Below are 27,995 nucleotides of genomic sequence, written 5' to 3' on the forward strand. Positions count from 1 at the left end.
TAGCATATTTCCAAGGTTGATGCATGCTCAGGATGCATCATCACCATATTCCTTTTTATTGCTGAATAGTATTCCACTGTACAGACATACCACATTTATTTATTAATTCATCAGCTGATGGATATTTAGGGTTGTCCTCATTTTGCAGCTCTTATAAATAACACTGCTATGAACAATATTGTTGCACAAGTTTTTGTGGACACATGTTTTCATTTCTTTCTGGTATAAACCTAAGATTGGAATTATTGGGTCATATGGTAACTCTGTAAAGTATTTTGAGAACTGCCCAACTGTCTTCCAAAGCAGCTTCACCATTTTACATTCCCAACAGCAATGTATGAGGATTCCAATTCCTATATACCCACGCCAACACTTAACTGTCTTCTTCATCAAAGCCATCACAGTGGGTATGGTGATATATCACTATGGTTTTGATTCATTGTCTTTTATTTCATCTTCAGTCAACTTAATAAAACTTGACTTAAAAATACCTTATACATATTTAAATTCTCTATTTTTAAAATATAAGCAAATTCTTTAAAGTTAGTTTCATTCTCTTGTAATTTATTTTCAGCTTTTCTCTGCTTTTAGGTAAATCCTATCTCTCCATTTGTGTATATTTCAGAAACATACAGGCCAATGTGGTTATACCAGTAAACAGCAAAATATAGATGAAATGCAAATTAATTAATTTGCTTTTTGTATCTAGTTCTCTCTTCAGTGTTTCTTAAGAAATAATTATAATGCAATTTGATCAAGAGGTACTCTTGGAGGGCAGCCGCGGTGGCGCAGCGCTTTAGCGCCGCCTGCGGCCCCCGGCGTAATCCTGAGGACCCTGGATCTAGTCCCACATCGGTCTCCCTGCATGGAGCCTGCTTCTCCTTCTGCCTGTGTCTCTGTCTCTCTCTCTCTCTTTCTGTGTCTCTCATGAATAAATAAAATCTTTAAAAAAAAAAAGAGGTACTCTTGGAGATATTTGGTAGTTTGAGCTCCAAGTATAAAATATATACATGTTTTTTACGTAACACACAATTTTCATTTATCAAAGACTTCTGATCAAAACAATCTCTTTAGCAACTAGCCTTGGCAAGATTAATGTAGTATGTAACTACTTTGAAAATTGTCTATTTCTGCATTCCTTTCACACATACCCTTGATTCCCCGCCCCCCCTTGTAAATAGACTTTTACCACAATTCTGGCTGTATATGTTGCAGGATATCTAAGCCCACCACATTTTTAAAACCAACTAAGGAAACAAAGAATAGGACCACATTTTTGTAATTAACATATGAAAACCTCAAGCTTAAGAAAGAAGGCAAACAATGACTACACCTGAGCAGACTCAACACAAAATATAGTGCTTGAACTCCTCCCCATGGCACTGTGCAGCATTTTTCAAGGATCAAAAACTATTTTATTACCCCACTAACCTACCAACATAACTTACCTCATGCGCTCTCTGCTGCTCCAAAAGATGCTGATAATTGCCTGAAATCTCTACTGCTAACTTTTGTTCCGTTTGAACCAGGAATTCCATCCATGTTTCACATTTTTCCAAGAAAGTCTGATGTTGTAGCAAAAATGATTGCAACTTACTGACAGAACAAAGGAAAAGAATAATGATTATGTTGTTGTTTGTTCTTCTAATGTTAGCAATAAAACTACACTAAATAAATATTTTCTGCCTGCAATTCTAATTTGACCACCATGAAGCTTTTGATGTTAGGTAGTAAATTTTTAAGAAAAAAAAGTTTAAAATGTAAGTTTTCATGGTGCCTGGGTGGCTCAGTCAGGTAAGCATCTGCTGTCAGCTCAGGTCATGATCCCAGGGTCCTGGGATGGAGCCCTGCATCGGGTTCCGTTTGGTAGGGAGTTGCTTCTCCCTCTCCCTCCACCCTCCACTTGTGTTCTCTCTCTCTCTCTCTCTCATTCTCACATGCTCTCTCTCTCAAATAAATAAAGAAAATCCTTAAAATAAAATGGAAAGTTTTCAAAATGATAAAATTATGTATGTATCTTTATTATGTAAAAGAGTTTTTCTTTTTTGTTAAAACAATATTTAACACATCAAGCATGGGAACCCACTTCACAATTTGATTTCTCCACTTCTACTTCAAATTTTGTGAATATCACTGGAAAGATTGATAAACATGCACAAACCATGCACTTATTTCTCCTGATAGATCAGAATGGCCAGACATGTACCTGAATCTTTCTGTGGTCTGAGAGGAGATCAGAGACCAGCGCCGGTTCAGATTCTGCATCCTTTTGATTTCTTTATCATTCAGTGGTAGCCTATACCCAAGCTCATTTAGACGGTCTAGATCAGGGGCCATGCTGCTGAATTTTAACATCTGTCCCTGAAAGCAAGATTTAAAAGCCAGTTTAGCACTATGGTCAGGAAAGGCAGAGTTCTTTTAAAGTGCATGGGGAACTTCTGATTTCAGGAAGAAGTCTCTACATTTCTAAGCCACTGATTTGTAATCTCAGATCTGCAAATAGAGCTTTGTCTCCTAACCAGCTCCACTGCTGTCACTGCCACTGCTGCTACAGCTCACTTGTTTCCACTGAATGTTTAGTAGTTTACGTGTATTACTTACTTGCCGATGGATGAAAATTCTGTTGATGACTGAAAAAGCATATTTCCTACTCTGTATTCCATTTCTCTATGCTAATCTGCTCTTTATTACCTAATATCAGTAACAACATTTATAATGATAACCATTTATAATAGCAACAGCTAACATTTCTTGAGCACTTATTATGAACCAAGTATTCTTATAAGAGCTTTACAGGTAATAACTCATTTTGTTTCCAAAACAATCCCCTAAGGTAAGTACTATGACTATTCCGACCTTATGAGTTTAGAAATGGTAAATAAATTACTCATGGCAACCCAGCTAGTAAGCAGCAGAGCTGGGTAAACAAGAGCCCTTAAGTGCCTGCAAGATAGAATTCGATTCCATTTGAGTTTTGAAGTCACCACACATTATCCAGCAGCTTCAATTTTAGGTGTTTGGCCCAATCCCAAAGTTAGTAAGACTCAACTGACAAAGCAGTCTGTGCTTTCAGAGCTCTTCCCTCCCTTCAAACACAGGACAAAGCTGTCTTTTCTGGTTTTCAGGGTTTGGGGGGTGGGAGGAGTGGGGGGGAGCAACTGTAACTCCAGCTAGGAAATTGGCTATAGAAAGGGGGAAATGGCAGGACGCCTTTGGCTGTGTGTTTTTCTCTTTGCATGCTCTGAAATAGGCTCATTACCCTAAACACAGAATAAATCTTTCCAACTGCTAAAGTTGAAAGTATAACAATTAGATGGCAGATTTTCCATGGATAGATATTAGCAGTGAGCAAAACTGATATACAGGGCTCCTTCTCATGGGTCCTACAGACAATAAGATACTATTCCAAAATACTATTCCACAACAGTAGTCACCTAATCACACAAAGGTAATTAAATGGTATGAAAAAATTTTGAAGAAGAAAAATGGTATGCTATGAAAGTATGTGGCTGGGGAGCCTGACCATAAATAAAAGGTGGAGCTTTCTTAAGACAGTGACATTGAACAAAATGACCAAAAGTTCATTCCTTTTGGTGGGAAGGGAGTTGGTGGGGACAAAAAAGAAATTCCAGAAAGAAAGAATGTTATATGCACAGATGCTAGGAAGCACTCTGATGGACACTGAGATGACTAGTGGAGGAAGACAAGATCCTTAGGAAGATGGAAGCCAGGTCCACTGGTCTTCACCCTGAGAACCATGGGAACCTGTGGAAAGTTTTAAATAGAAATAATATGATAAAACTGGCATGTCTATTGTATCATTTTATTTACTGAATGTTTAAAATAATTCATAATTATGTAAAACTCTTTAAAGAAAAAGATCATTCTGGCAACTATGGGCTAGAGATGCTATACAGAAGGCTATGGAAGCTATTGGTGGGGTCTGAGAGATAGAGGACTTGCCTAGGAGAGGATAAGGGTATAGATGGAGATGGGAGGCTCAAAGGCTCCAAAGGAGAAGGTGACCTGCTATGCAGGGGAAGGGATGAGAGGTGGGAAGGAGGAGTGAGCTGGAATCCTAGGACTGCTCCTGGCTGGGCTCCCATCATAGGGTGTGAAATCAGCATGTGCTCACTACAGGAAAACAGAGCAGGTAAGGATTTCTTTGGAAGTTCACAATAAAAAGTAGGCGTATGTCAGGAGTTGTGAGTAATCCTTAAGAACTGGGGCACAAAAGAAGATTTAGGCCTAGGATTTGAATGCATTTACCTTAAGTTCTTCCATCCTTTCCTGAATGGTTGAGAGGTCAGATGAGTGGCTAGGGTCCTGCCCTTGTAATATGTCTTCAGCTTCTACTATCCAGGCCTCCAACGCTTCTAAACTCTTGGTAAAGGTCTCATAGTCAAGAACTCCAACCTTTTGTTTTCATAAAAGAAAACTGGTATTTAGATATCTAGTGAAAGGACAACTGGATGCTGAAATTATTTTTCATATTCTTGTGCCAAATTGCTATCCTCAAGAAGCAATAACTAAAGAAATAAGACTATATGATTTAACCTTTATTCTCTTTATTAATATAATTTTTTGAAAACTTGGAATTACTCTTATATTCCATTTATTAATTAACTAATTAAAGTTATTTTTAAAATATGCTACTAAATAGAAATATATTCTGATTCTTGGCAAAAACTTGTTATATAAACAAGAATGTCAACATTAAAGCCACTTACTGTTTATTAGTTGAACATATTTCACTCAGTACCATAGAAGGAAACATTGTTTTAGGGGCAAAATCACATTATAAAGAATAGTGTTAAAGACTTCCACCTTCCTTTGTCCTCGCTGGAACTTCCAAGTTCATTTACTTTTTAATTCTTTGGTCTTGAAAGAGGTATTGTCTTAATGATGAAAAAATTTTCTTTTCCTATGGTTAGGTTCAGATATTACAGAAAATCAATTTATAACACATACCTATTATGAGCTCTGTAACATACCTGTAATGTAGTCTGCTGCTTGCAAAGAGCCTGTTCTAGGGCACATAGGTGTTGACTCAAAGACAGCTGATCAGATTGAATGGCTGATGCCGCTGAAGCATCCACTTGTTGCTTGAGCTGCTCTCCCAGCTCATGGAGAACAAAAAGGGAATCCTTCACTATCCCCAGTCCTTTGAGGAGATCCTACAGATGATGAAAATATGCCCGTTATGAAACAATATGGTAAGTGTACTCCTTAAACTGATAATCAGCAAAAGGTCACACATCTAGAAGTACTTAATCCTTACTTGTCAAATTACTACACTAAATAATCTTTACACCTGCAGAAAAATAATGAAGAATTAAATCTGATTTTTTTAAAAAATGGATATGTTAACATTTTTAGAAGTATATGTACTACCCTTATAATAAAAGCCAAAGAAATCCATTGTAGGATCCTGGGGGAGACGCAGAGAAACATACATAAAAGGAAGAAACATTTTCTTCATGTAGACCCAATAAGTGGAAACATTTGGGCATTTTTCCCCCTATCTTTCCATGTAGTTGATATCAAGTCAAAATACACAGAGCTACATTTGACCTTTTTCTGCTTAATATTATACACACAGGGGATGAGTTTGTCAACAGCATCTTTCATATGCATGGTTGCATTATAGTGGTTGTGACAGACCCTCCTGTCTCAGTGGAGCATAGAACCCCAACAATGGCCCTGGTGAGCAGGGATTAAAGCATACTGTAGCTCCATTTTCTTCTATGGCTTCTCTTGTCTCCACTTTTTGTGGGACACTCTTAAATGCTCAAAATGTAACCAATGGAAATTCCCTGTTTCTGGTTTCCATCTATCACTAAGAGATGACAAATGACTTTTTCTACCTGTTGAGGGTGCTCCACCAGACATGGTGGGAAGGGTAGAGCCTGTTAACCCTGAACAGTGACTCCCATGAGAGGGAGAAAAACAAAAGGCAGCTTTGACCTTGACATAGATCTTAGACAAATTCAGAGAGATAATTTGGAGTATTACCCCTTAAAACCAGTGTGTATGTATCAACTCAGGAGGACTGGAAATTGAAAATGACAAATCTTGTAAGAATAAATTATGTGGAAGGAGGAGAGAAAAGAATTATGTTATCATTATTGTAAATATTAAACTTCAGCCCTAAAGTCATTATTCAGTATTCACGTGAAAGTATTACAATAGGTTGAAATTTATATGCTTTTTATAACTTGCTTAATCCTAATAAACTGATTTGGGAAAGTTTACAAGAAGATCTTTGAAACAAGTTCATTAAAATAAAGACAAATAAGGACACATGACACATGGTAGGAACCATGTAATGGGTGAAACAAGAGAACAGTTTCTGAAAACCTAAGTGGGTTATTGGCAACTTCAGAGAAAAAGAGAAATATTAAAAAGCTATTAAAAAGAAGCATACCAGTAAATCAGGAGAGAAAGACTTCTTATTAAGTTCTTAGAAGAAATAATTATGTGTGATGCTTACATAAGAGATAATGGACTTAAATAGGTAATACCTTTCACAGTGGATTTTTAAAAGATACATTATTCTCCATATTCTCTCATTTCTTAATATTGACCAAATGTGTAAAAACAAATAATCTAAATCTTCATGTGGATGGCATGCTATTTGGAAAAAATGCAAAAACAACTCCTCTTTAAAAACAGTGGGAGGGACCTTTTAAATGATACATGTGCAACAGTGTTCTGAAAACCTAGCAGACTCTGATACTTAAAAACAACTTTTGGATAGCTGTCCCACATACTGAGACTGTACTAAAAGCTTACACGCATCAGCACTAGCCTTGCTGAAATTGAGAGAGAGTCTAAGACCAGCTTGGGGGGAAAACATACATTGCAATCTTGAATCCATGTAGCAGCTTCGTCATCAGCAATGTCCTTGTTAGTGGCTGCCTTCAAGAGCTCATTGGTTTGGTCCTCTTGCTGCTGAACTGTAGAAGCACACTGTTGGGAGTAGTCCTTGTATCTTTGCCAGAGTTGAAGTAGGGCTTTGCTGGAGTGCAGCTGTTCAGCAATCTCTTCCAGCAAATTATTCCATCTAGAAACAATAGCCAACACTCATAGGCAGATTAACACCCCTCACCAAATGCTGTTATTTGCTATTTTATTTTTCATGATCCTGCTTTATGTGAATATGGAAATAATGGGGGGGGGGTGTCTCATTTCTATTAGACATAATTTTGCCATGTAGTATTTCCCACTTGTATTTCAGGGGCAAAAATGAGGTCAATCTTTGGGTATATAGCAGTTGTAATCTCTTTCTAAGGCTCTTCACCACATTCAGTTACTTTAAATTCATTTGTGAAAACTGAAACATTAATAGAATCTATACAGCTTGAATTCAAAATGCCAGCAAATTTTAATTGTATCATTATTTATAACAACGCTGTGATATAAATAATGTATAACAGTGTAAAAGTAGCATGTTCCATACCTCATATTGACATCTTTTAATGTATTGGTAAGAGTTTCTGTCACAGGTGGGTGACACTCTTTTAACAGTTGGTTGGTGATAGAGCCAAACCTCTGTAGGTTCTTTTCCTGTTTTTCCAGATCATCTTGAAGATTCTGCCCCAAAATTAAAAAAAAAAAAAGTGCTACAGATGACATGCCAAGATATAAATTTTAATAATCAAGTTTAAAAGGAATTTATAGCTGTTTTCACAAATATATACGTAAAAATATGTAAGCCATAACTTTGTTCTGATGCTTTATGTTTTCTTTAGATAGCCATTTTTTCTTCTATAATTTTGTTCTTATGAGTATGAAAAGGGATTCTTTAAAACTAAATCTTCTTACAGTGGCATTTGGAATTCTGCTGGAAAAGTTCACATGAGTGTCCTTGTCCTTCACCTAGTAGGAAGCTATGGTGGTGGTATGCATGCAATCTGTCACACTGGTTCTCTTTGTTACTCAGAGTCAAAACCCAGGTTTCCATTTTATTACATACCTAGAGTTGTTCTACCAGAAACTTCAGATAAATAGACCGTAAGAAGTCATGGCTTTTCTGAGTATCAGTTATAAATTCTATCTCTGGGTGTTCTTCCTTGCAAAGAGCATTTATTAGACAGGCTATAGACTTGGCCCAGTCTTCTACCAAAAACTAGCGAAAGGTCTTGAAGGAAATATTGCTGAGGTGCTAGACTCAGTTTTTAATAAAACTCTATAGGTGACAGAGGCTACAAAAATCCAGTTTTGGGGCAGCCCAGGTGGCTCAGCGGTTTAGCGCTGCCTTCAGCCCAGGGCGTGATCCTGGAGACCTGGGATCAAGTCCCACGTCGGGCTCCCTGCATGGAGCCTGCTTCTCCCTCTGCCTGTGTCTCTGCCTCTCTCTCTCTCTGTGTCTCTCATGAATAAATAAATAAAATCTTAAAAAAATACAGTTTTATTTAACACCAATATCTGACTGCCATCAAATCAAAATCCTTTCAGATCTTAAAGATAGCATGTGCTGGTATTAAATACAGACTAGGCTAAATTAAAAAGTACTTCTAATCTCCTCAAAGTTATAAAATATGTTTTCAAATTTACTATTTCCAAAGCAAATTTTAATGATTTTCAATATATGCAACAATTGTTTAAGGTTTAAATATATGTATTTTTTATCCTTCCTCCTTTCTACCCCATCCCCAAGAAAAGGTGTTCCCTGCAGATCAGAGTCTGTGTATGAGGTCAGCAACATATAAAGTTTCATTGCCAAGCCAGGGAAAGGGATTGATGTAAGGAGGGTACATGCTGGGCTCTTGCTGGCAACTCATCTCTTGAGGGCCTATGCTGCCCATCTTGTATCATATAGTCTGCATGAATTAGCCAGGGAGAAAGAGTGGCCATAGGTGAGAGTGCCCAATCAGTGCCCAGTGTGCAGGAGAGTGAGGGCTGGAGCTGATTTGAAGGCAGTGGCCTGAGTTAGGAGACAGTGGTCTGCAGAGTCAACAGCAGCGATGTCATTCTGTATGACAGGAAACCAAGCAGTAAGTGCTAGAAATAGAGGCTTATGTGTACAAATCAGGCAGACCACTGTTACTATGCTGAACAAAAAGAAAACAAGAGTTTACAAGTTTACCATTTTTGCTATCTTTCTCTTTGTTTTCTCTTTACTTCCTTAGAATATTCTTGAAGAAGCAGGATAAAGAGAGAAAGGGAAGATATAAAAGTAGCAACGAGATCAAGGAGGTTGGTTTGGATGTGAAATCATTTTATAAAATGCATTCAAGTGGATATTTTTATAATAGAATTTTTAAAATCATTTAGTTATATATCAACTAATCCAGAAATTTGGTATCTATAGGCAAGTTTAAGTTACAAATAAAGCAGGTAGGATTGATTCTACATATTTAAAAATAATTAAATGCAAATGATATACAGCAATATTCTAGAATGCTGTTCATGTTTGCTTTTTTTATTTTCTCAAATTAAAAGGAATATTAAAGATGGTTTAACTTCATTCCTTACCTGAAGATTGTCTACCTGAACTTGTACAGCTTCTAAAGAGCCAGTCAGCAGACGGAAGCGGGAAAGAGAATATCTGGCCTCCATGAGGTAGCTGTTTATCTCATCAAAGGCCACCTTGTGATTGTTCCATTGGTCAAACACGGACTTCAACAGTATCTTTAATTGCCCAACCTTTTGAAAGAGGCAGATGCTTCTTATAATCGCATAATATTTAAAATTTTAAATATTTAAAATGATGGAATTCATATTGAATTGATGGAAACATTAATATTTAAGAACTTCATCAGGTTTCAGACATTATAAATAAACTAGAAAAGAAAGATTTGAAAAGAAAGACATAGAAACACTGAAATTTATATACTTTTGTGAATTTTTGACCACTCAGTCTAAATTAGAATGCTTAAAAAAGTAACATACAACCTTTGAATGTAAATATACACAATATGTATTCTATATATCTATAAATATACAAGCAATAAAAGATTAATATATTTAACACCACAGTTTGGAAATATATTAAATTATTGTTTTAAATGCATTAACTCATTTAATTCATATAACAACTTTACGAGGTGGGTATAATTATTATCCCCATCTTACAGATTAAAAAACTGAGGCTCAAAAAGGTTATAAAAATCACCTGAAATCATACTATTGGAATATGAGAGACCTAGATTTGAATCTAGGCAGTCTGGTCCTAAAAAATGAAATAAAAATCTATCTATCTCTTCCCTCATTTCCTTTCTCTCTCTTTCTCTCTTTTTAATCTCACATATGCATTTTCACACACACACACATACACACACACACACACACCAACACTCAAATTCATATCTTAAGACAAAACATTTAAGAACATCCTTTCCCTAGACTTATCTGCAACAGAAAATTTAAGCTCTTTGTTTGGTCTGTGTTATTTGGAAAGATATCTACTTTGGACTTCTTGAATGGCACCCTTAATCTTCTAAATGTAATATTTTGAATAAGGTAGAAGTATGGCCATAATTAAGAAAAGAGATAATATAAATTAGTTTATATCTACATTCTCTGCTTTTGTTCTTAATATAAATAAAAAATGCTGAAACCAATCAAACTACTATCTAACGGGCCAAAGGACTATGAAAGTGCTGCTTCAGAAATGCTACAAAGCTTCGAGGTGCAGACAGGGGTGAGGGCTTAGTTTATGCAAGTCAGGGGCAGACATGAAAATAAAGCCAGGAAATTAATCAGAGTTTTTAAATAGTCTATTTCTTCTTTGTATTATTTTCACTTGCTTTTCATGAGATGTTTCTGTGAAAGAACCACTTAATTTACATAGTAAATTGTTTCCAAGATCTGTGATGATTTATAAGAATGCATAAAATTAAGTAAAACAGATTTAAAACTGGGTTAAAGATAAGGTAAGGAAAGCCCGGAAGGCTGCACCTAGAGAGGTAGATAGACTGTAAGGAGCTGTTTGCTGTACGCCATAGGTCCCAGTCACTTAACCTGTTTTTGCCTTAGCTCTCATCTCCGCAAACTGCCATGATAAGTACTCGCACAGATGTGTGCAGAGCAGATTTGTTGTTCTACATATTTTTTATTGGAAACTTCAGCACTCCATTAGGCATAGATTTATCAAATGTCTTCATAGAGCTTACATTTTAATGAGAGAAATTTAAACAAGTAGGCTGATTACTTTGTTAGAAGTTGATAAATGATAAAGGCAAAACAGAGAAGGGCTTCAGGGAATACGAGGTAGGGATGTGGAAGCTACCATTTAAAACAAAGCCAACAGGAAAGCCCTCACTGAGAGAGCAGATTTGAAAAAGTTTGTGGAGAGGGAGCAACCCATGTGGATACGTGGGAGGAGGTGTTCCAGGTGGAGGCGAGAGCCAGTGCAAAGCCCTTGAGTGTGAAATGTGCCGAATGAGTTAAAGAGTTAGGAAAGACCAGAAGCAAAATGAATGTGTGGGACAGAAGCAGAAAATAGGTTGGAGAGACCATAGAAGGCCAGGCAGGTCCTAGGGGCCTTCAGGCCCTCACCAGGCTTTGGCCTCATTTTTAATAAGACAAGAAGCTACTGGGGGCAGGGGAAGGGTTTGGTCAGATGAGTGGTATGACCTGGTTTCCATTTAACAGGAGCTCTCTGGCATGGAGGCCACTGGAAAAATCAAGGCCGGCAGTGATGTTGACTTATACCCGAGTGTAGGCTATGGAGATGGGGGAGGGTAAGATTCTTGATTTGTGCTGAAAAGAAAGCTGACAAGACTGCTGATGGATCACATGTAAGGTATGAGAGGAAGGAGTGAAGAATGACTCTGGCTTTTGCCTACGCAACCAGGCAGAGCAGTCATTAACCGGCATGGCAGAAAGCATATGTTTGTGGGGGAAGAACAAGTGTTGGCTTGGGCATGTGAGTTTGAGGTGTCTACTGGTCATGCAAGAGGAGCTGTCTATAAATTGAATTTCTCTCTCTGCCTCTGTCTGTGTCTATAGTCTAGGAGAGAAATCCAGGCTGGGGATTTACATTTGAGAATTGTCTGTACCTAGACAGTACCTATAGACGTGGGAATAGATGAGATTGCCAAGAGAGAATGTTCATAATAATGTTTATTATAGGAAATATCCAAAGCTAGACTTAAAAAAAAAGTCTAATAGGGGTGCCTGGCTGGCTAAATCAGGGAAGTATTCAACTATTGGTTTCAGCTCACATCATGATCTTCCAGGTAGGGAGACAGAGTCTTGTATCAGGCTCCCTGCTCATCAGTGAGGAGTCGGCCTCCTCTGCCTTTCCCCTTGTTCTCTCTCTCTCAAATAAATAAATAAAAAATCTTAAATAAAATAAGGAAGAGGTTAACGAAGTAGACCTAATATAAAGAGATAATGTAGAAATTCTGTAACTATTTACTGTTATTTTCAGAAAACCAAAACACCATGACATGTTTGGACACAAAACAGCCTTGGAGTCAGGTCTCTGCAAGCAATATTACCATGTGGTCTAAATTTGCCCAGGTTTGGTTCAGCTCCCGCAGCGTGCTCATGACAATGCCAGAGACTTCTTCTTTCTTGTTCTGAATCAAAGCAAGTCCACTCTGTTCAATTCTCTCTACCTCTTTTTCTTTTGCTTTAACCAAATCTTCTAGATCCTGAAAGATTAAAAATAGTCATTTTAAATTGTTCTATTGTGGAACTCTGTACACTGAAATTGAGCTATTACAGCCCCATATCCCCCCAAGTTTTTGCTAATCCAAAAAATTTATCATTCTAGAAGGAGAGGGTCTCCACAGCAATACTTGTTCCTACATTTAAATTTTTAAAATAGCCTTTTAAGGGAAATTAGCATAACTTTTAAAAAGTAAAATTTGATTACCTAATAAAGACAAGGCAACATGTAATTTTTTTTCAGGAAGTAAGAAGGAAAGAAATATATGTGGGAAATGGTAACATGATTTATATTCTTAAATTCATGAATCTTGGTGTGGGAAAAGTTACATAGTCCTAGGCCACAGGATGAAATGTAATAGGATGGTATTCTCAGTATCTGAGTTTAGTTACATTTCTGCTACTATTAAGATGTGCCTCTTTAAATTAAAAACTTCTACTGGGTCTCTTTCTTTTGACAGAAAATCAGAATCTCTTTTAGCCTTCCTTTGTCCCTGATTCTATATAATTCTGAAAGGTTATAGGCTTTTTTTCATGAATCAAATCCTATTTTTGGGGGGCATGTGCTTTTATAACAGTCAGCATGAATTCTTCAAAAAAGAAAATGCAATGAGGCAACATTGTGGAGATCAGCCTTAACCATACATTATAAACCAGTTTATATTTTAATGTCATTTTAAACTTTGGAAAGCTCATTTTGGATGGATGAATAAGTGGGAGATCAAGTCATATAACCTGTCTTGGATTATAGAGCTGGTGAGGCCTGGAGAAGGGATTAGAACCCAAGCCTGCTGGGTGTACTGACTCCTAGCACAGTGTTGGAAGCGAGTCCCCAGATGTAACCTGTGGAGAGGATGTAAGTTCCAGATGCGGCTGATGTGAGAAGCCATATATTAAAGCCTGGTTGCATGCTTATGTTCAGTAGTATATCTCCAGAACTAGATATGTAGATTTGTACGCACTGGAGTTTAAAGTGAAGAAAATTCCTAAATAATATACATGAAATGTCTTTTAAGCTGTTAAAAATTTGGCAAATGCAGAATAGTATTAGTCTATTCAGCTATTTGGTCATCAGCCATGAGTCAGTACTAATTTATTTATTTTTCTCTCCTTAATTATCATAAAGCTATTTTTTTCTTGATGTATTAATTGAAAATTCATTCAATTAGTAGCCTGAAGAGATTGTTTTTATTTTTAATATTTTGCTTTCATTTCTACATAATTCTGTCAATATTTTGACAGTTTTAATTGATCAGAGAATGAATATGGTGATTACCAGAGTCATAGGTCCTTTATGCAATATGGAAAACATAATTAATTTTACTATTTAAGGATTTCTCTCTCAACTTTTTAAAGGGTTAACCATAAATAATCCTTCCAACAAGTCTTTAATATAATTCTAAAATCCAGCCATTGAAATTAAATTTATCCTATTTATCCATAGATGGTAACTTTAGTGAGCAATATTAAATGAATGATCCATTACTTAGAAACACATCTCTAAAATGGTCTGCATGCTTATGCTGGCATAAAAGCAAAACCCAGGAAGGAAACAAGACTGACTGAAATATATACTTTGTCCAAAATGAAATTGTGTTTTTCTTTCCTTTCAATAATTAAAAGATAATTGTTTCTGATCAATGAAGAAAAAAGCCAAACCTAACATTTTTTTGCTCTAATAAATTATTCTTGAGTTAATTCATAAATATTATTTTTTATGTTGGTTTCAATTAATAAATCACCTCTGAAAAAGTGGGAAAATATTCAAGATGTTTTAAAGAAAATAAGCTTAAATCCAGTCACCGATTTAAGTCTGCTGGCTTGAATTTCACACTTTGGTCCAGAGGAACAATTTCTCAAAAATGACAATAAATTTTTATCTAGGTTTGTGGTACTGCCAAATAGAACCTGCCATTAAGCTGTTGTGATTTTTATGTGATGCCCCAAAATAATTGTGTGGGTTACATTCATTCGGTTCTTTGTTTCAAAAAATAAAGAAAGATTAAATTTGAAATATCTAATTGGCATTGTGTGTGAAATTCTCTAAACGACATTTCAAGCTTTCCCTCCTGACGCTGCCTGGTGTGACCTTCTGTGAAACTTGGCCAAGCTTCTGCTACATTTTCGATAGTATTGTCTCTGTTAAATAGAAGACGTGGTCATGAAAAGAAACAAAACAGAAAATGGCAGAAAAAAAGTACAGGAAAGAGAAGAAAAAACAGTAAGAAAAAGTAGTAGAGAAAGTAGAAAAAAAGAAAATTTAATGTATTGTTTCACTTTTAATAGTAAGGTTTATCACAATGGTATAACAAAGAAGCAGTAATGTTACTAATGCTAACACTTAAATGATCTTTTAACTTTGGTGGAAACATTTTAATTTAGAAGCTTAAGAGGTCTGACTTCTCATCCCTCAAAGGGAAATTGTGAAATTCTGGATTTTTTTGTACATTTAGATATACAAAATTGATGGCCCAAATTAGAAATACTGCAGGCCCCTGGAAAACTGGAAATGCAGTAAGATGCATACTTTTGGTTTTCAGTCTTTTATATGTCCATCTTCTGATGTGAAACATTTTTTTTTTTAAATTTAAAGGTATTTCTCTATATTACTTTCTTTGCCATTTTTATGTACTCTGGAAATTACAATCCATTAGCTTGTCGGCCTGGCACAAGAGCATCTGCTGTTCCTTTTCTGAATGGAAAAGCTTTGACTGAGAGCTTAAATATATCTCTCTTTTCAGGTGCCCCCAGGGGAAAAAAAAATGCTTGTTGGAAGGAAGATCATTATGAAAGGCCTTTCCCTTTGGAGTCTACAATATGAAAACAAGATTTAGGGAAAAGTGTTTCTGTAGAACTATTTCACAGCTGAGTCTTCAATTGTTCTTTGGAAATACTACAGAGAATAGTCACAGCTAATCTGTACATTAAAAATTATTGAATTATTTAAAAATTTTACTATAGCATTACCTGTAATGACTCATATTTCTTTTGTAATTCACAAGAATACCTAAGCAAATGTTAAGTGTTCTGAAGTCACTGGAAAACATTTAGAGTGTGCTCACTCCACCTGAACCAGAGATTCTTCTAATAGTAGAACAAGCATATGCTGCTGAATGCTTCCCATGGGACATGGAAGAAATTAATGGTGTCACCTGTGAAGTACTCTGCTCCTCAGAGCTAAAAACAGAATTAAATCAAGTTTCTGGTGCAAACTTCCCTTTACAGGAGATACAGAGGGGAAAAGAGCAAGGTAAAGGATATCTTAAATGAAGTCCAAGCCTCATCCAGAACCTGAGGCCAGTCTACAGGTTCTGCAGCAAGTTAATTGTATTAAGAAATATTAAAGAGGCTTAAGAGGTCCAATAACAAATGTAGCATGTGGACCTTGTTGTACCCTTATGTGAGCAAATTAACTGAAAAAAAAAAAAGACATTTCAAAGAAAACTGAGGAAACAGTATTATGAGTTGAGCACTGAATAATACTACGGGATTATTGTTAAAATTTTTGTGGTGATAATGATGTTATGATTATATAAGAAAATGTCCATTTCTTAAAGATGTGTATTATAGTATGCAGAAATAAGATGACATGATGTCTGGGATTCACTATAAAATATTTAAAAATAATTCAAGCAAATATGTCAAAATCTTAATAATTACTAAATCTGATGATCAGTATAGAGGGGTTCATAGCATTCTACTTACAAGTATATCTCAAAATTCTCATAATTCCAAATTCTTTTAAATAGGTGAAAGAACATAATAGTTAACAAAAAACTCTATAAACTCATATAATCAGAAAAACTCATTACCGAACAAAACTTATTTCAGTATCTAACTCTCAACTCCCAGGGTCATAAAACTGTGACCTATGCATGTCAGCGACCTGGACAAGTTACCTGACAGTCTTTCATTGCGTTCTGAACTGAAGCCTGATCTCCAATTCGATGCTGTTGCTTTAGTCTGTTTTCCTGGGTTTCATACCAAGTTTTCAGACTTTGTACATTATTTTCATATTCTGACCAAGATTCCAATAAGCCTTCCAACAGCTGGATCTGAACAAACATAATGAAATGAAATGTGCAATTTTATTTTAAACTCAAGCCACTATTTCCTCCAATTACTCAAGCCACTATTCCCTCTAAATTAAGAATTCTTACAATATAGTTTATTGGATATATGATTAAAAAATGAATCTTATAAAGTGTGAATCAGTGACTAGTATTGATAAGTAAGTAAAAAAGTCAACTTGAAAGGCAAAAGAAGTTAAGCAGCATCTTTTTAAAAAAGATTTTATTGATATATTTGACAGAGAGAGAGGGAGAAGAGAGCATAAGCACAAGGGGAGTGGCAGGCAGAGGGAGAGGGAGAAGCAGGCTCTCCATGGAGCAGGGAGTCTGATACGGACTCCATCCCGGGACTGTGGGATCATGACCTGAGCCGAAGGCAGATACTTAACTGACTGAGCCACCCAGGCACCCCATGAGGCAATTAAAAAAATAAAACAACATGTTAACAGGTGAAGAGTAGATGATATATAACAGAAAATAATGAAAAAGTAAATATTTGGAACAAGAGGATTCAGTGGTGTCCCCTGCAGAAACATCAATGTGCCCTGTGTAGCTATACAACTTGTGAAATGAGTCTTCTTTACAGAATGTGACTGTTCTTGGCATTTTCATGTAAATATGGACAGCAGAGGCCACTTGGCTTACCTTCTCAGTCACTAGACCCTGCAGGATTTGCCAACTTTTATTCATGGCTCCAAGTTGTTCAGCAAAATCAGTCTTATCACTGCGTTTACTTTCCACATCCTGACTACTGATTTGTAGCACAGACTGATTCACAAAATCAACTGTCAACTGTTTACAGTTAATATCTATCTTAAAACCCTGAAAAGTGAAGGGATAAAAATAAGAAAACAAGGCTATGCATATAAATATCTTATATTTTATCAGGAATTGGAAAGCCTCAAGTAACCTTAAAATTAATTTTATAAAAAAAAAAGATGAATTTTATCATTTCCATGATTTAGCCAGAAGGCACAAACTGCATATATTTATATAACTCATTATTATCAGAAGTTGAATATATATATGATCATCCTGAATCTATAAATTTTGAACTTATAAATATATTGATACAAATTTGAATTTATAAGATTTTTAATTTATTAATATGCTGAATGTAAATATATGTATATATTTTTAGGTAGAGGATGTAGAATTGGATAAATTGTATTATCTCACTAAACATGTTTATAAATTATAACATTTTTATGATTATTTAAATGACACAAAATCATATTCAAAATTATTCCTAGTACCAGACAACTTTTCTATGGTCTACAACTAGGGAGGCAATTTCCTTACCCTTGTACCCCTCTCTGGTCACTATGTATGAAACATATACTCCAAAATCTGATGTCCATAATTTGAGTTCTTTTGGATAAAAGAATCTTAAAATATGAAAAGTTAGAAAAAAGTTCCATTACCTTATATTTCTGAAGGTATTCATGAATTGCCTTGTAACCTACTGAATTTTGTATATTCTCTTCATCCTTTTGAATAACATTTTCCATAAGAGAAATCCAAGTCATAACTTCAGAAATGGCATGACGGGAAGGCAGCTTATCCATTTGGAGCTGCCCAATAAGAGACAGAATAAGACACAAGTGTTAAAATTCAAACCAAAATTCTTCCAACCTAAAACCCCTACATTAATATTTATTAATGTCCAACTGAGATAATGATTCCTAATGACATCTTTGGATCTTAACCTCATTAGAAACTTGAAATTAATCATCAGGCAAACACTGAACAATAATAGTCATCTTATGTTTACTTGACATCCAATACTATAAACATTGCATAAACATTAACTAATTAATCAAAATACCAGTAAGAAGAAAATATTATTCTTATTTTATAGCTAGTTTTATGAGTTAAAAAAACTTAAATACAAAACATTCAACAGATGTATTTTATTAATTATCTTGTAAAAATTTCTGTGTATTATGACTCAGGAATGTTAAAGGAAGAAAGAAAAATACCACACTACAAACTATCATTTTCTAGATTTTTGGCACTCTGATATTTATTCCTAAGAGCATAGCCAATTTTCTTACTCTTTAACTAAAATATACTTAGAATTCTGAATCTTACTTAATCTATCATACATTTTTGTAGATACTTATTATAATGATTTGGAGAAACAAAAGCAATCATTTAAAATATTTATGGACTTCTATGTGGTGCAGAAAGATATAGAGATAGATGTGACCTGTTTCCTGCCCCCTGGATGTGATAGCTGCTGATTAGGAGGGTAAGAAGGCATTAAACACAGGTATTATACCTGGTAGAATGATGAACATCAAAGAGAGATAAACATATACTGTCTGGGATCTAGGGGAGAGAAATGTATTTCCAGATAAGGGAAGTACTTACATTTATTGAATGCCAGTTGTTCTATTGTAGGTGAGATTATAGGTCTTTTCTATATAGTGTGATTGAATCCTCATAACTACCCACTTTATGAGGGAAATGTAGTCACCCATGTTTTACTCATGAGAAAACAAAAAAGTTTAAATAAGGACAGGTGAAGATTCTACTACACACACACACACACACACACACACACACACACACACACACACAGAGTAAAGAACTCCTTGGAAGATATGACATCTGTAGGTATGGCTTTGTAGAGCAGTTCACTTTTAGTATGCAGAACAATCCAAGAGAGAAAAGTCAAGATGTCCATGACAAAGCTGATTTAAATTTGGAAGTAAAAGCAGATTAATACTCCTTTCATTTAATATTGCTTAAATCAATTATTATGATTTAAACCTATGATTATTTTTATACCTGATGGAGCTTTTCCTGTACAGATGGAATATTTGTCAGCAGTTCAGTCCATTGGCTATCAATGTGTGACAGCTCTGAACGTAGGGCAGCTGTGTCTACTTTCTTTAATCGAAGAAGCTGATTTCCAGTGCTGAGGACAGACGATTTCAGAGAAGATTTGGCATCCACTTCTTTGGAAAACTCCTAAAAGAAGTAGCAATGTTCAAACCAGGATTAAATGGTCAGACCTTTAATTTAAGGAAAGAGAACCATTTACTGCATAAACAATTTTTCTTTACCTCTTGAGAGTTATGTTAAGCACTCCAGAGGAAAACAAAAGCAAGCAGACCATTGCCTTGAATGAAAGCCAACAACAAAGCCATTCCTTGAAAATTACTTTGATGAGGCAATTATTGACCATACATAGTTAACAATGACATACCCACTATAGCTTGGCTTATTAAGTATATAAAACTGAATCAAGTGCTTTAGATTCTTAGGCTTACCAGGAAGGCATTTAGATGATCACGGACCATTTCCAGTTCTTGTGGGACTGTCACAGATTGTTGAGTCCAAAATTCTAGCCTGTCTTTTGCAGATTGCAACCAGTGAATAAGTTCTGCAGATTCGCTTTGATATCTGTAATTATATTGATGAGCCTATTAAGTAAACATCCAATACATCTCTTCTGTTAACCCATGTTATTCAGCAATGCCAATTTTAAAACGAGATGCAACAGGTTTGGGAGAATAAATGTCTTGCATTCACACTGTCAATTTCTCTTCAAATTTATACTGTAAGCAAGTTTCAAGTTTCTCATTTCTAAGCTGAATGTAAAAATATACATATATCTTCCTCCTACTCCTTCACATTGAGGCTATTTATAAAATATTAGATGACTGCTATTAAAAGTTCTTAGAAATAAAGGTGGCACTGAAATAGAGTATTTCATTATGTAAAATCAACCTCCACTTTCTTGCATACTTCCTACTGCCCTTGAGAAACTTTAGTTTCTCAAACACACTTTCCTTCTATTTCTCCTAAGATTTTACTGTGACCACTCATATACAGTCAAAAGGCAAGGCAGGATCAAAGGTCCAAGATACAGTGTATCAGGCACTTGCTTCCCTGCCTATTTCTAATACATGTTTATACAATTACATAAGAATCTAATTAGAGACTTTGTTTTTGCCTTTATTTTTTAAAATATAAGAATAGTGCCTAAAGGGATCAAGTCTTTTTAAAGTCCCATACCCAGGAGCCTTATAAAGATTCTGTAACACTAATCTAAAATGATGTCTAGTAGTCATTGTATTACCTGGTCCAGTGTTTCAATACTGTTTCCAATCTGTGAAGTTCCTTAGACACTTTGTTGGTATTATTTAACCAGTGTTCTCCAAGTTGATTTAGCTGGCCTTCTAGATCTGAGCAGCTAATGGATATAAGCAGTCGTTTCCCATCATCTAATACCTGATATAATTTGGGCTGGTATTCATTAAGGCTGGATTTCAAGTGCTAAAAATGATTAAAAATAGCAGGTTAAATGTTTGGATGATACAATTTTTCTCTTTAAGATTCTAGTTCCTCTGATGTCCATAATGTTTCTGCTCCATTAGTCAGACTTCAAATATTTGCACCCAAGTAAGATTAGAAAATTTGAGATAGCTCATCAATATCTAAGTATAGATCTTCTTCTCCATTGTAGTCATTGTCGTCATCGTGGTTGTCGTCTTCTTCTTTGTAGTAACTTCAGGTACATTTAAAACTATCAAGTTAAAGTTAAGGATATTGTGACACCAGTATATACCACATAAAATGCTTGGTAGAGGCTAAATTTTTAGAGCTCTCTCATTTAAAAAAAAAAAGAAAAGAAAAAAGAGCTTTCTTATGTTCTATTATAAAGAAAACACTTAAAATCTATTTTGAACAATGTCAGTAGCTTGAAATAAAAGTAAAAGTACTTAATAAAATATTTGATTGTAAGTTTGTTTAGAGTCCTGTTAAAACCATGGGAAAATTTCAAAGAAAATATGGGTACTTTTCACACCAAGATGCCACTGGACGCTGACCTGATAAAGTGCAATCCGGTCAATGAGCCTGTCCTCACTTTCTTCCACCAACCCCACACTCGGGATGCTACTTTCCACCACCTCCAGCTGTCTGCTGAGCTCCTGATAGTCTTCATCCAGATGAGACCATGTCTACAAACATAGTATCAGTCAGTGAGCTAAAGAATCCTCATTAAGGAACAGTGGTACTTTTTTGTGTACAAAATATGCATCTGACAGATTCTCTTTAAAGTTATGTTGGATATGTTTGTGTTGGGGGTTTGCTCTGGGAAGCAAAGGATGGCTTTGAAGCAAGTAATCAGATGGTGACCCTGAAAAGCACAGGCTTTGGTATCTACAACCAACCAGCTGATGAACATGGGCAAGTCACTAAACTTCTCTAAACCTCATTTACAGTATTTAAAAAAAAAAGGATAATAGCTATCTTGTTCATCATGAGGATTTAGTGGAATAATTGGATGCAGTGAACCTGAAACACAGTAGGCACCTGATATGCACGGTTTCATCGTTACCACAGTAACAATGTATGATTTAAGTAAAAGGGAAGGATGTGTTTACTTCATGTACTAAAGCGAAGTAAATACATTACATTCACAAATAAAAAAAGCTATAACAGACATTTAAGAAATATAAATATATGGTGTAGATATTTTAATAAGGAGAAATCCCAAACCAGTCACTCTGAAATTCTGATTTTTATTTTATTTGAAACTGGAAAATCTTTATAAAAATTATTTGAAGCCTTTTTCAATAATGTAAAGCAAAGGTTGGCAGTTTTTCAGTGTGACTGTCGAAACCCCAAACATGGTCATGCTCTACCTGAAGTCAGTATTCAGGGAATATAGCTGACTCAAGGTATGGCATAGCTCTTATCCAAATACAAATAGGAAATACAAGTGGGACAAGTCAATTGGGTAAATATGTCTTGCCTTAATGGTGTGTTTTGCAGTTAAGTTTGCTGTAGGGAAGGTGCTATGTCAACAGTCTCACCTCTAGAATGTACTCCAACTCCACACCCCTCTTGTGGGCCCGTTTTAGTACAGCTGAAGCCTGTGCCATCAGTTCTGCGTGGAACTGAGTTTCCTGTGGGACTGCAAAGCTGATTATCTTTCTGAAGAGTGTTTCAGTCAAGATCATATGAGATTCCAGGCCCTGAAAATATTCCTGCAATTTTTCAGATAGAGAGAGGTCAGCAACTCACACATATACCACCTACAATAAAAGCTGCTTCAGATGTGAAAGCTAATAGAATTCAGTACATGAGCAACATCTTTCCATCCCTGCTCACCCCCACCTCACATAGGTATTCATGGCTTCCTGCCCCAAACAGGGCTCCAGTCTCCTCACTGGCCTCTCGTCCCCCCATTCATGTGCACCTACACAGGCTGTGCTGCAGATACTCCATCCCTACAACAGATGTGACCAGCTGCTAAAAAAAAAAAAAAAAAAAAAAAAAAGCCCTCTGCTCTCTAATGACTTATCCCTGTACAATCTGGGAGCCTCTCACTAATTACACCACGCAAACTGGCCTTCCTTATCCCTGGACACATTAGCTCCCAGTCCCTCATCTTCAGCCTCTGGCTTTACTCCATACTTGCTAAGATGTCCTCATTCCACACATTCACAACCTTTCTTCCTCTATGGTTGGGTTTGAGCTCTACTTTTCCAAGTTCCCACTTGTTGTGCTCCAATATTCACTGCCAAGCATAATTTGACATGTACCAATGGGTATGATACAGTTTTAAATTTCCCTTGCATTATACCTACACAAAACAGAATTACAGGCCTTGGACAGTCCTACAAATGTGTTTTCAAATGTTATTTTCTATGTGTAGAAGGCCCCAGAGGAGGGAGACAGAGATTATCCGACTTCCTGTTCCCTCCACTGTGGGTAGAGCTGAAGACTTGCAAATTGATAACAATATTTAGTACAGACGATATGCTGAAACTCTACCAGTGTTTTACTGACAAACTCAGTTAATCCTCGTAACACTTCTCTGAGGTATGTAGTTTTATTTCCCACTTGGTGGATGAGGACACTGAATGACTCAGTCTATAGAACATGTTCAAGGTCACTGCAGACCTCTCCCTCCCAAAATAGTCTGGTCAATAGAAGCCAGAATCTTCATTTTTTTAACTGACAATTATTGTATCATAGAATCTTTTTTTTTTTTTTTTTTTTTTTTTTTTTGTATCATAGAATCTTGAAGTTGGAAGAGAACTTGGAGGTCATTTAGTCCAACATTCACCAAAAACTGATACTCTTTTTACAACCCAATCTCCCCCTAATGGCCTTGGATGTTGTATGGTCTTCTCATGGCCAGGAAAGTTGTCTGCTCAATGGCAGCCTATTCCTTTTAGAGTGCTTTACCTATTGGGCCTACTCCTCTGTTATTTATACTCATTGATCCTAGCTTCCTCTCTGGAATAACTCAGGATGATATTTTATTGCTGTTGTCAAAATTTGAGGGAAACCAGCTGTGAACTTTAAAGCAATTTTTTCAAAGCCAAATGATAAGGCTTTAATAAATCACAAAGTTTTGGACAAAAATCTCTGGGAAAAATAGCAAGAAGTAAAACTAAAAAAAAAAAAAAAATTCACCTTTATAAGCCATTACAGAGCTACATAATGGTAGAATGTTAACTATCTACAACCCAGTGAGATTTTCAAAGTTTCCATGTATGACATTCCTACAGTCTAGGAGTTTGGGTTTCTGGATTGGCAAACCTAATCTTTCTGTAGTCTAAAAATGTTTGTGTGTGCACATTAAATAGGCATTCCTTTACTAAGGTGTGGTGTCTAACTTGAGCTTGGCTATGGCACATATTGTTAGGGCAATCTCAGGCCTACCAGTTTGATCACATAGTTAAAGGACTCATCCTACAGCAACAAGAGGAACATGTGCTTACAGGCCAGAAGAGCTGAGTGATGGACATAAGAGATAGACACCCAGACCTACAGCTGAGTAGGTAGCTCTGCTTTCCTAAGGTGTGGCGAGCAGCTGCTACCCAGGACAAAGAAAGGCAGAGAGAATACTCAGAGCTAGATGAATAAATGGGCATAAAAGACCCAAAGACAAATCAAAATAGAGTTAAGAGGGAAGCCAGGCACTTTGAAGAAAGTCCCCAAGTTTCCATTTGGTTGCAGTAAATGATGAAGAAAAGCCTGGCTAATATTACTGGGACTGTTGTTATTCTTTTTTTTTTTTTTTTTTTTTTAATTAACTCCATGCCCAGCATAGAGCCCAACACAGGGATAAATCTCATGACCCTGAGATCAAGAAGTAGGCCAAGATCAAGAGTCAGATGCTTGACTGACTGAGCCACCTAGATGCCTCTGTATTCAATTTACAGAATTAGAGGAACATATCCTCTATAATTTTTCTGTGCTATTTAATGTCTATGGATTTGAAGAGACATTTGTTGACCATTTTGAAGAGTAATTTATTCAAGGAGGGACTCATAAAAGATTAATATTGGGTTTTACCATGTAGATACATATCAGTAACTAAGAATATGCTTTCACAACTATTTTCTCTCTCTCTCTCTCTCTCTCTTCCCCTCTCTTTCTCTTTACCTTATGTTTGTCAAGTAGTTGTTGAATTTCCTCTTTGGAAGACACAATGATTTTCTGGTCAACTGCCATCTTCTCCTGTCCAGTCTCGAGCAGGTCAGCCAGATCTTGCAGGGCCCTTTCGTACTGACTCTTGAGTGCAAGGTTCTGGTTCAGACCACTCCGCCGGGAGCCTATGGTCATCATCAGTTCATCATACATATCCTACAAAACAGAGACAGTGATACTCACTCTCAATTAGTATGTTGGCTCTCCTCTGAAAAGCATACTACCTATCAAACCCATGACTCAACCAAGAACACTCCTTCAGGTAAAGATGAGCACTGCCCACATGAGTCTCTTTGAAAACTTCCTTCAAAAAAGATAAGCTAATATTTTAACATTCACAAAGATATGCAAAAATGTTGGCTAGAAATGATGTGAGGTAGACTTGACAGCTCTCTTCTCGGGGTATCAACAGTTTATGGTGGTATATGGGATCAAAATGTTGAAAAGTTGTTCATGGGCTGAGGGAAATATAAGTGTAAATTCTAATTTTCTAATGTAATTCTAATTTTTATAATGTTCTTAATATTTACATAATTTTAGAGTAACTGAATAGTATCTTTCACTTTATCTGCTAAGTAATGGTCAGATTTTGGACTATTCCCTAAATAAAGATCTAGAGAAACAGAGGAGTTTAATGTGAGCAGAATGCCTTAAGACTTAAAAAGGCAATGTTTTTGCCAAATGTGGTGGAGTAAATAAATAACTATTTAAACTGGAAAAGACATTTTAGGAGATGATGATACACCAAACACAAAATTTATTTGAACCATATGGACCTGATTAATGTATCATATTAAGGTTTAGCAGGTCAAAATGGTTCAATCTGGAAAAGTTCAACTTTAATGTCCATTTACAACTATGACGTTTGACTCTTCCACCTGACATTTAAGCACTGTTGGAAAACTGTCTAAGTGCAAAGTGGGGGCAGTGGGCTCATGACATTGTGAAATGTTAGATAATGGAATGAGACAGTTAAAATAAAAATGTTCTTTTAAAAATAAGGGCTATTTTATTTTCTCAAAAGGAAGAACTTGTGACCTTGTGCTGAAGTTATGCTATTAATCCCTCAATGGTTCTCTGTAATGCAGAGAAAACTTAACATGTGTGTGTCACTGTACACAATTTTTTCTTAATGTAATTTAACTATGTTGCTTATCAGCTGCTAAATTTTGCTGGTCTAATATCCCAGTTCCTCCCTACGTCCCCATATTGGATTTCTGCCTAGCAGCCTGGTAGAAGAAAGCAAATTAACTCCAATTATTTCCCAATCCTGAAGGATCCTGGGAAATCTATTTAGGTTTCACCTACCTTCTAGTTTATTTTTTTCTTTTGTTCTGGTATTGACACTGTGTCCCTCTTCTATCCGGACATGTTGGAAAGATTAACTATAGTTTTGAAATACCAGAGAAAAACTACTTTCTAAAAAAATATTAGCTTGAGCCTTTTTTCTTTAAAATAGTTTTTTGAGGAATGCCTAGGTGCCTCTGGTTGAGCGTCTGCCTTTGGCTCAGGGTGTGATCTCAAGTGCCTGCATGGAGCCTGCTTCTCCCTCTGCCTATGTCTCTGCCTCTCTGTGTGTGTGTTTCTCATGAATAAATAAATGAAATCTTAAAAAAAAAAGTTTTTTGAGGTCCACTACAATGCAGGGTAGATGTCTCTCTTTTAACTCGTCAAGATAGGAGTGATGGTTATTATGTTTTCTGGAGTAGAAAATAATATGCAACAACTAAAGGCATATATATAATAATGCTTAACCACTAGAATAATAATAAAGTAAAGGTCAGAAAAAAATCTTAGAAGTTTAAGAATACAATTTATCACATTAAACCTGGTAAAAGTTTCAGAAAAATCTCTAAGTGTTACTTAGAATAAAGATTAGGATCTAAATGAAATGAATTGTATAGAAAAAAACCAAGAAAATAAAGAAAAGAATTTCTCTTAACTTCTAGTTAGGATGTATCATTGAAGCTGATTGGTAGAAAACTGTACCTGAAGTTTGGACAGTTCCTGCATGGAAGGCTGCTCAATCTGCAACTTGTCACCACGCCTTTTTAATTCAATGATTCCTGCATCCAGTTCCTTTAGCCCATCTTCAGCCTGTTGTATTGCCTATGTAAGATTTATGATATTTCATTCAAATTCCTATTAACAATTTCCCACACAAAATGTGATTACTAGGTCTCTCTATTTGTTCTCTCCACAGTAAGTACTTTCAATGCCTACAAAAGGAGTCATTTTAATACAACATAAAAACCATGACCATCTAGTATATAGAAAAGAGAAGGAGGTCCTTTATTATACCACAGTTGGCTACCCTACAGGTAAGGAGGTAGGAGGGACTTCATTTGGAGGGTTGGGAGGACAGTGGCTTCCTTAAACAAACATGGGAATTCATAAACAGCAAGATCTGAAAAAGAAGCATAACTTTAGGACATGGTTAGAAAAGATATTTGCCTGAGATTTCCTAGGGGAACGTGTTTTGGTTTCCAGAAATGCATTTTGAGCATCCTTATAGAGAGATTCTCAGTGAGGTAAGAGGAAAATATCTCACAGCATCGTTAAACAAAGCTCACTCTTTGTTTAGTGGAAAAGCAAGTGATCAAAATTAAAGTGGCTGCTGGCACTATGCCTCATCTTCCCAGTGTGAATTCTATAGAAGTAGTACAAGCTCTCACTCTGGCCTTCAAGGAGCTTACAGTCTGGTTAGGAAGTCAGAGTAAACAGAGCAACACAAAACAAGGATGAATCCAATGACATACTCAACTTGATGCAACTTACCCCTGTTAGAGGAGTTTGGAGAAGAGAGACAGCAGTGGATTCTGGAGCAGTTAAAGC

At 36.0% G+C, this 27,995-nt stretch overlaps 1 protein-coding gene across 7 annotated transcripts in view; it reads right to left on the reverse strand.

Annotated features, from left to right (window-relative positions):
• The window catches only part of SYNE1 (spectrin repeat containing nuclear envelope protein 1), a 255,312-nt gene that overhangs the window by 80,633 nt on the left and 146,684 nt on the right, over positions 1–27,995 (reverse strand). For all 7 annotated transcript variants that reach the window (XM_055311232.1, XM_055311234.1, XM_055311233.1 and 4 more), the window contains 18 exons: positions 27,150–27,269; positions 25,116–25,316; positions 22,529–22,702; positions 21,539–21,670; positions 20,788–20,984; positions 19,976–20,108; positions 19,491–19,673; positions 18,119–18,268; positions 17,340–17,516; positions 16,524–16,679; positions 12,453–12,608; positions 9,481–9,651; positions 7,463–7,596; positions 6,862–7,066; positions 4,995–5,177; positions 4,270–4,416; positions 2,207–2,361; positions 1,449–1,596 (listed from right to left, as the gene is read on the reverse strand). In XM_055311232.1, coding sequence (XP_055167207.1) covers positions 1,449–1,596; positions 2,207–2,361; positions 4,270–4,416; positions 4,995–5,177; positions 6,862–7,066; positions 7,463–7,596; positions 9,481–9,651; positions 12,453–12,608; positions 16,524–16,679; positions 17,340–17,516; positions 18,119–18,268; positions 19,491–19,673; positions 19,976–20,108; positions 20,788–20,984; positions 21,539–21,670; positions 22,529–22,702; positions 25,116–25,316; positions 27,150–27,269 — 2,922 coding nt within the window. The remainder of the gene's footprint in view (positions 1–1,448; positions 1,597–2,206; positions 2,362–4,269; positions 4,417–4,994; positions 5,178–6,861; positions 7,067–7,462; positions 7,597–9,480; positions 9,652–12,452; positions 12,609–16,523; positions 16,680–17,339; positions 17,517–18,118; positions 18,269–19,490; positions 19,674–19,975; positions 20,109–20,787; positions 20,985–21,538; positions 21,671–22,528; positions 22,703–25,115; positions 25,317–27,149; positions 27,270–27,995) is intronic.

The sequence above is a fragment of the Nyctereutes procyonoides genome, unplaced genomic scaffold, assembly GCF_905146905.1.
Source record: "Nyctereutes procyonoides isolate TBG_1078 unplaced genomic scaffold, NYPRO_anot_genome, whole genome shotgun sequence".
Lineage (NCBI taxonomy): Eukaryota > Metazoa > Chordata > Mammalia > Carnivora > Canidae > Nyctereutes > Nyctereutes procyonoides.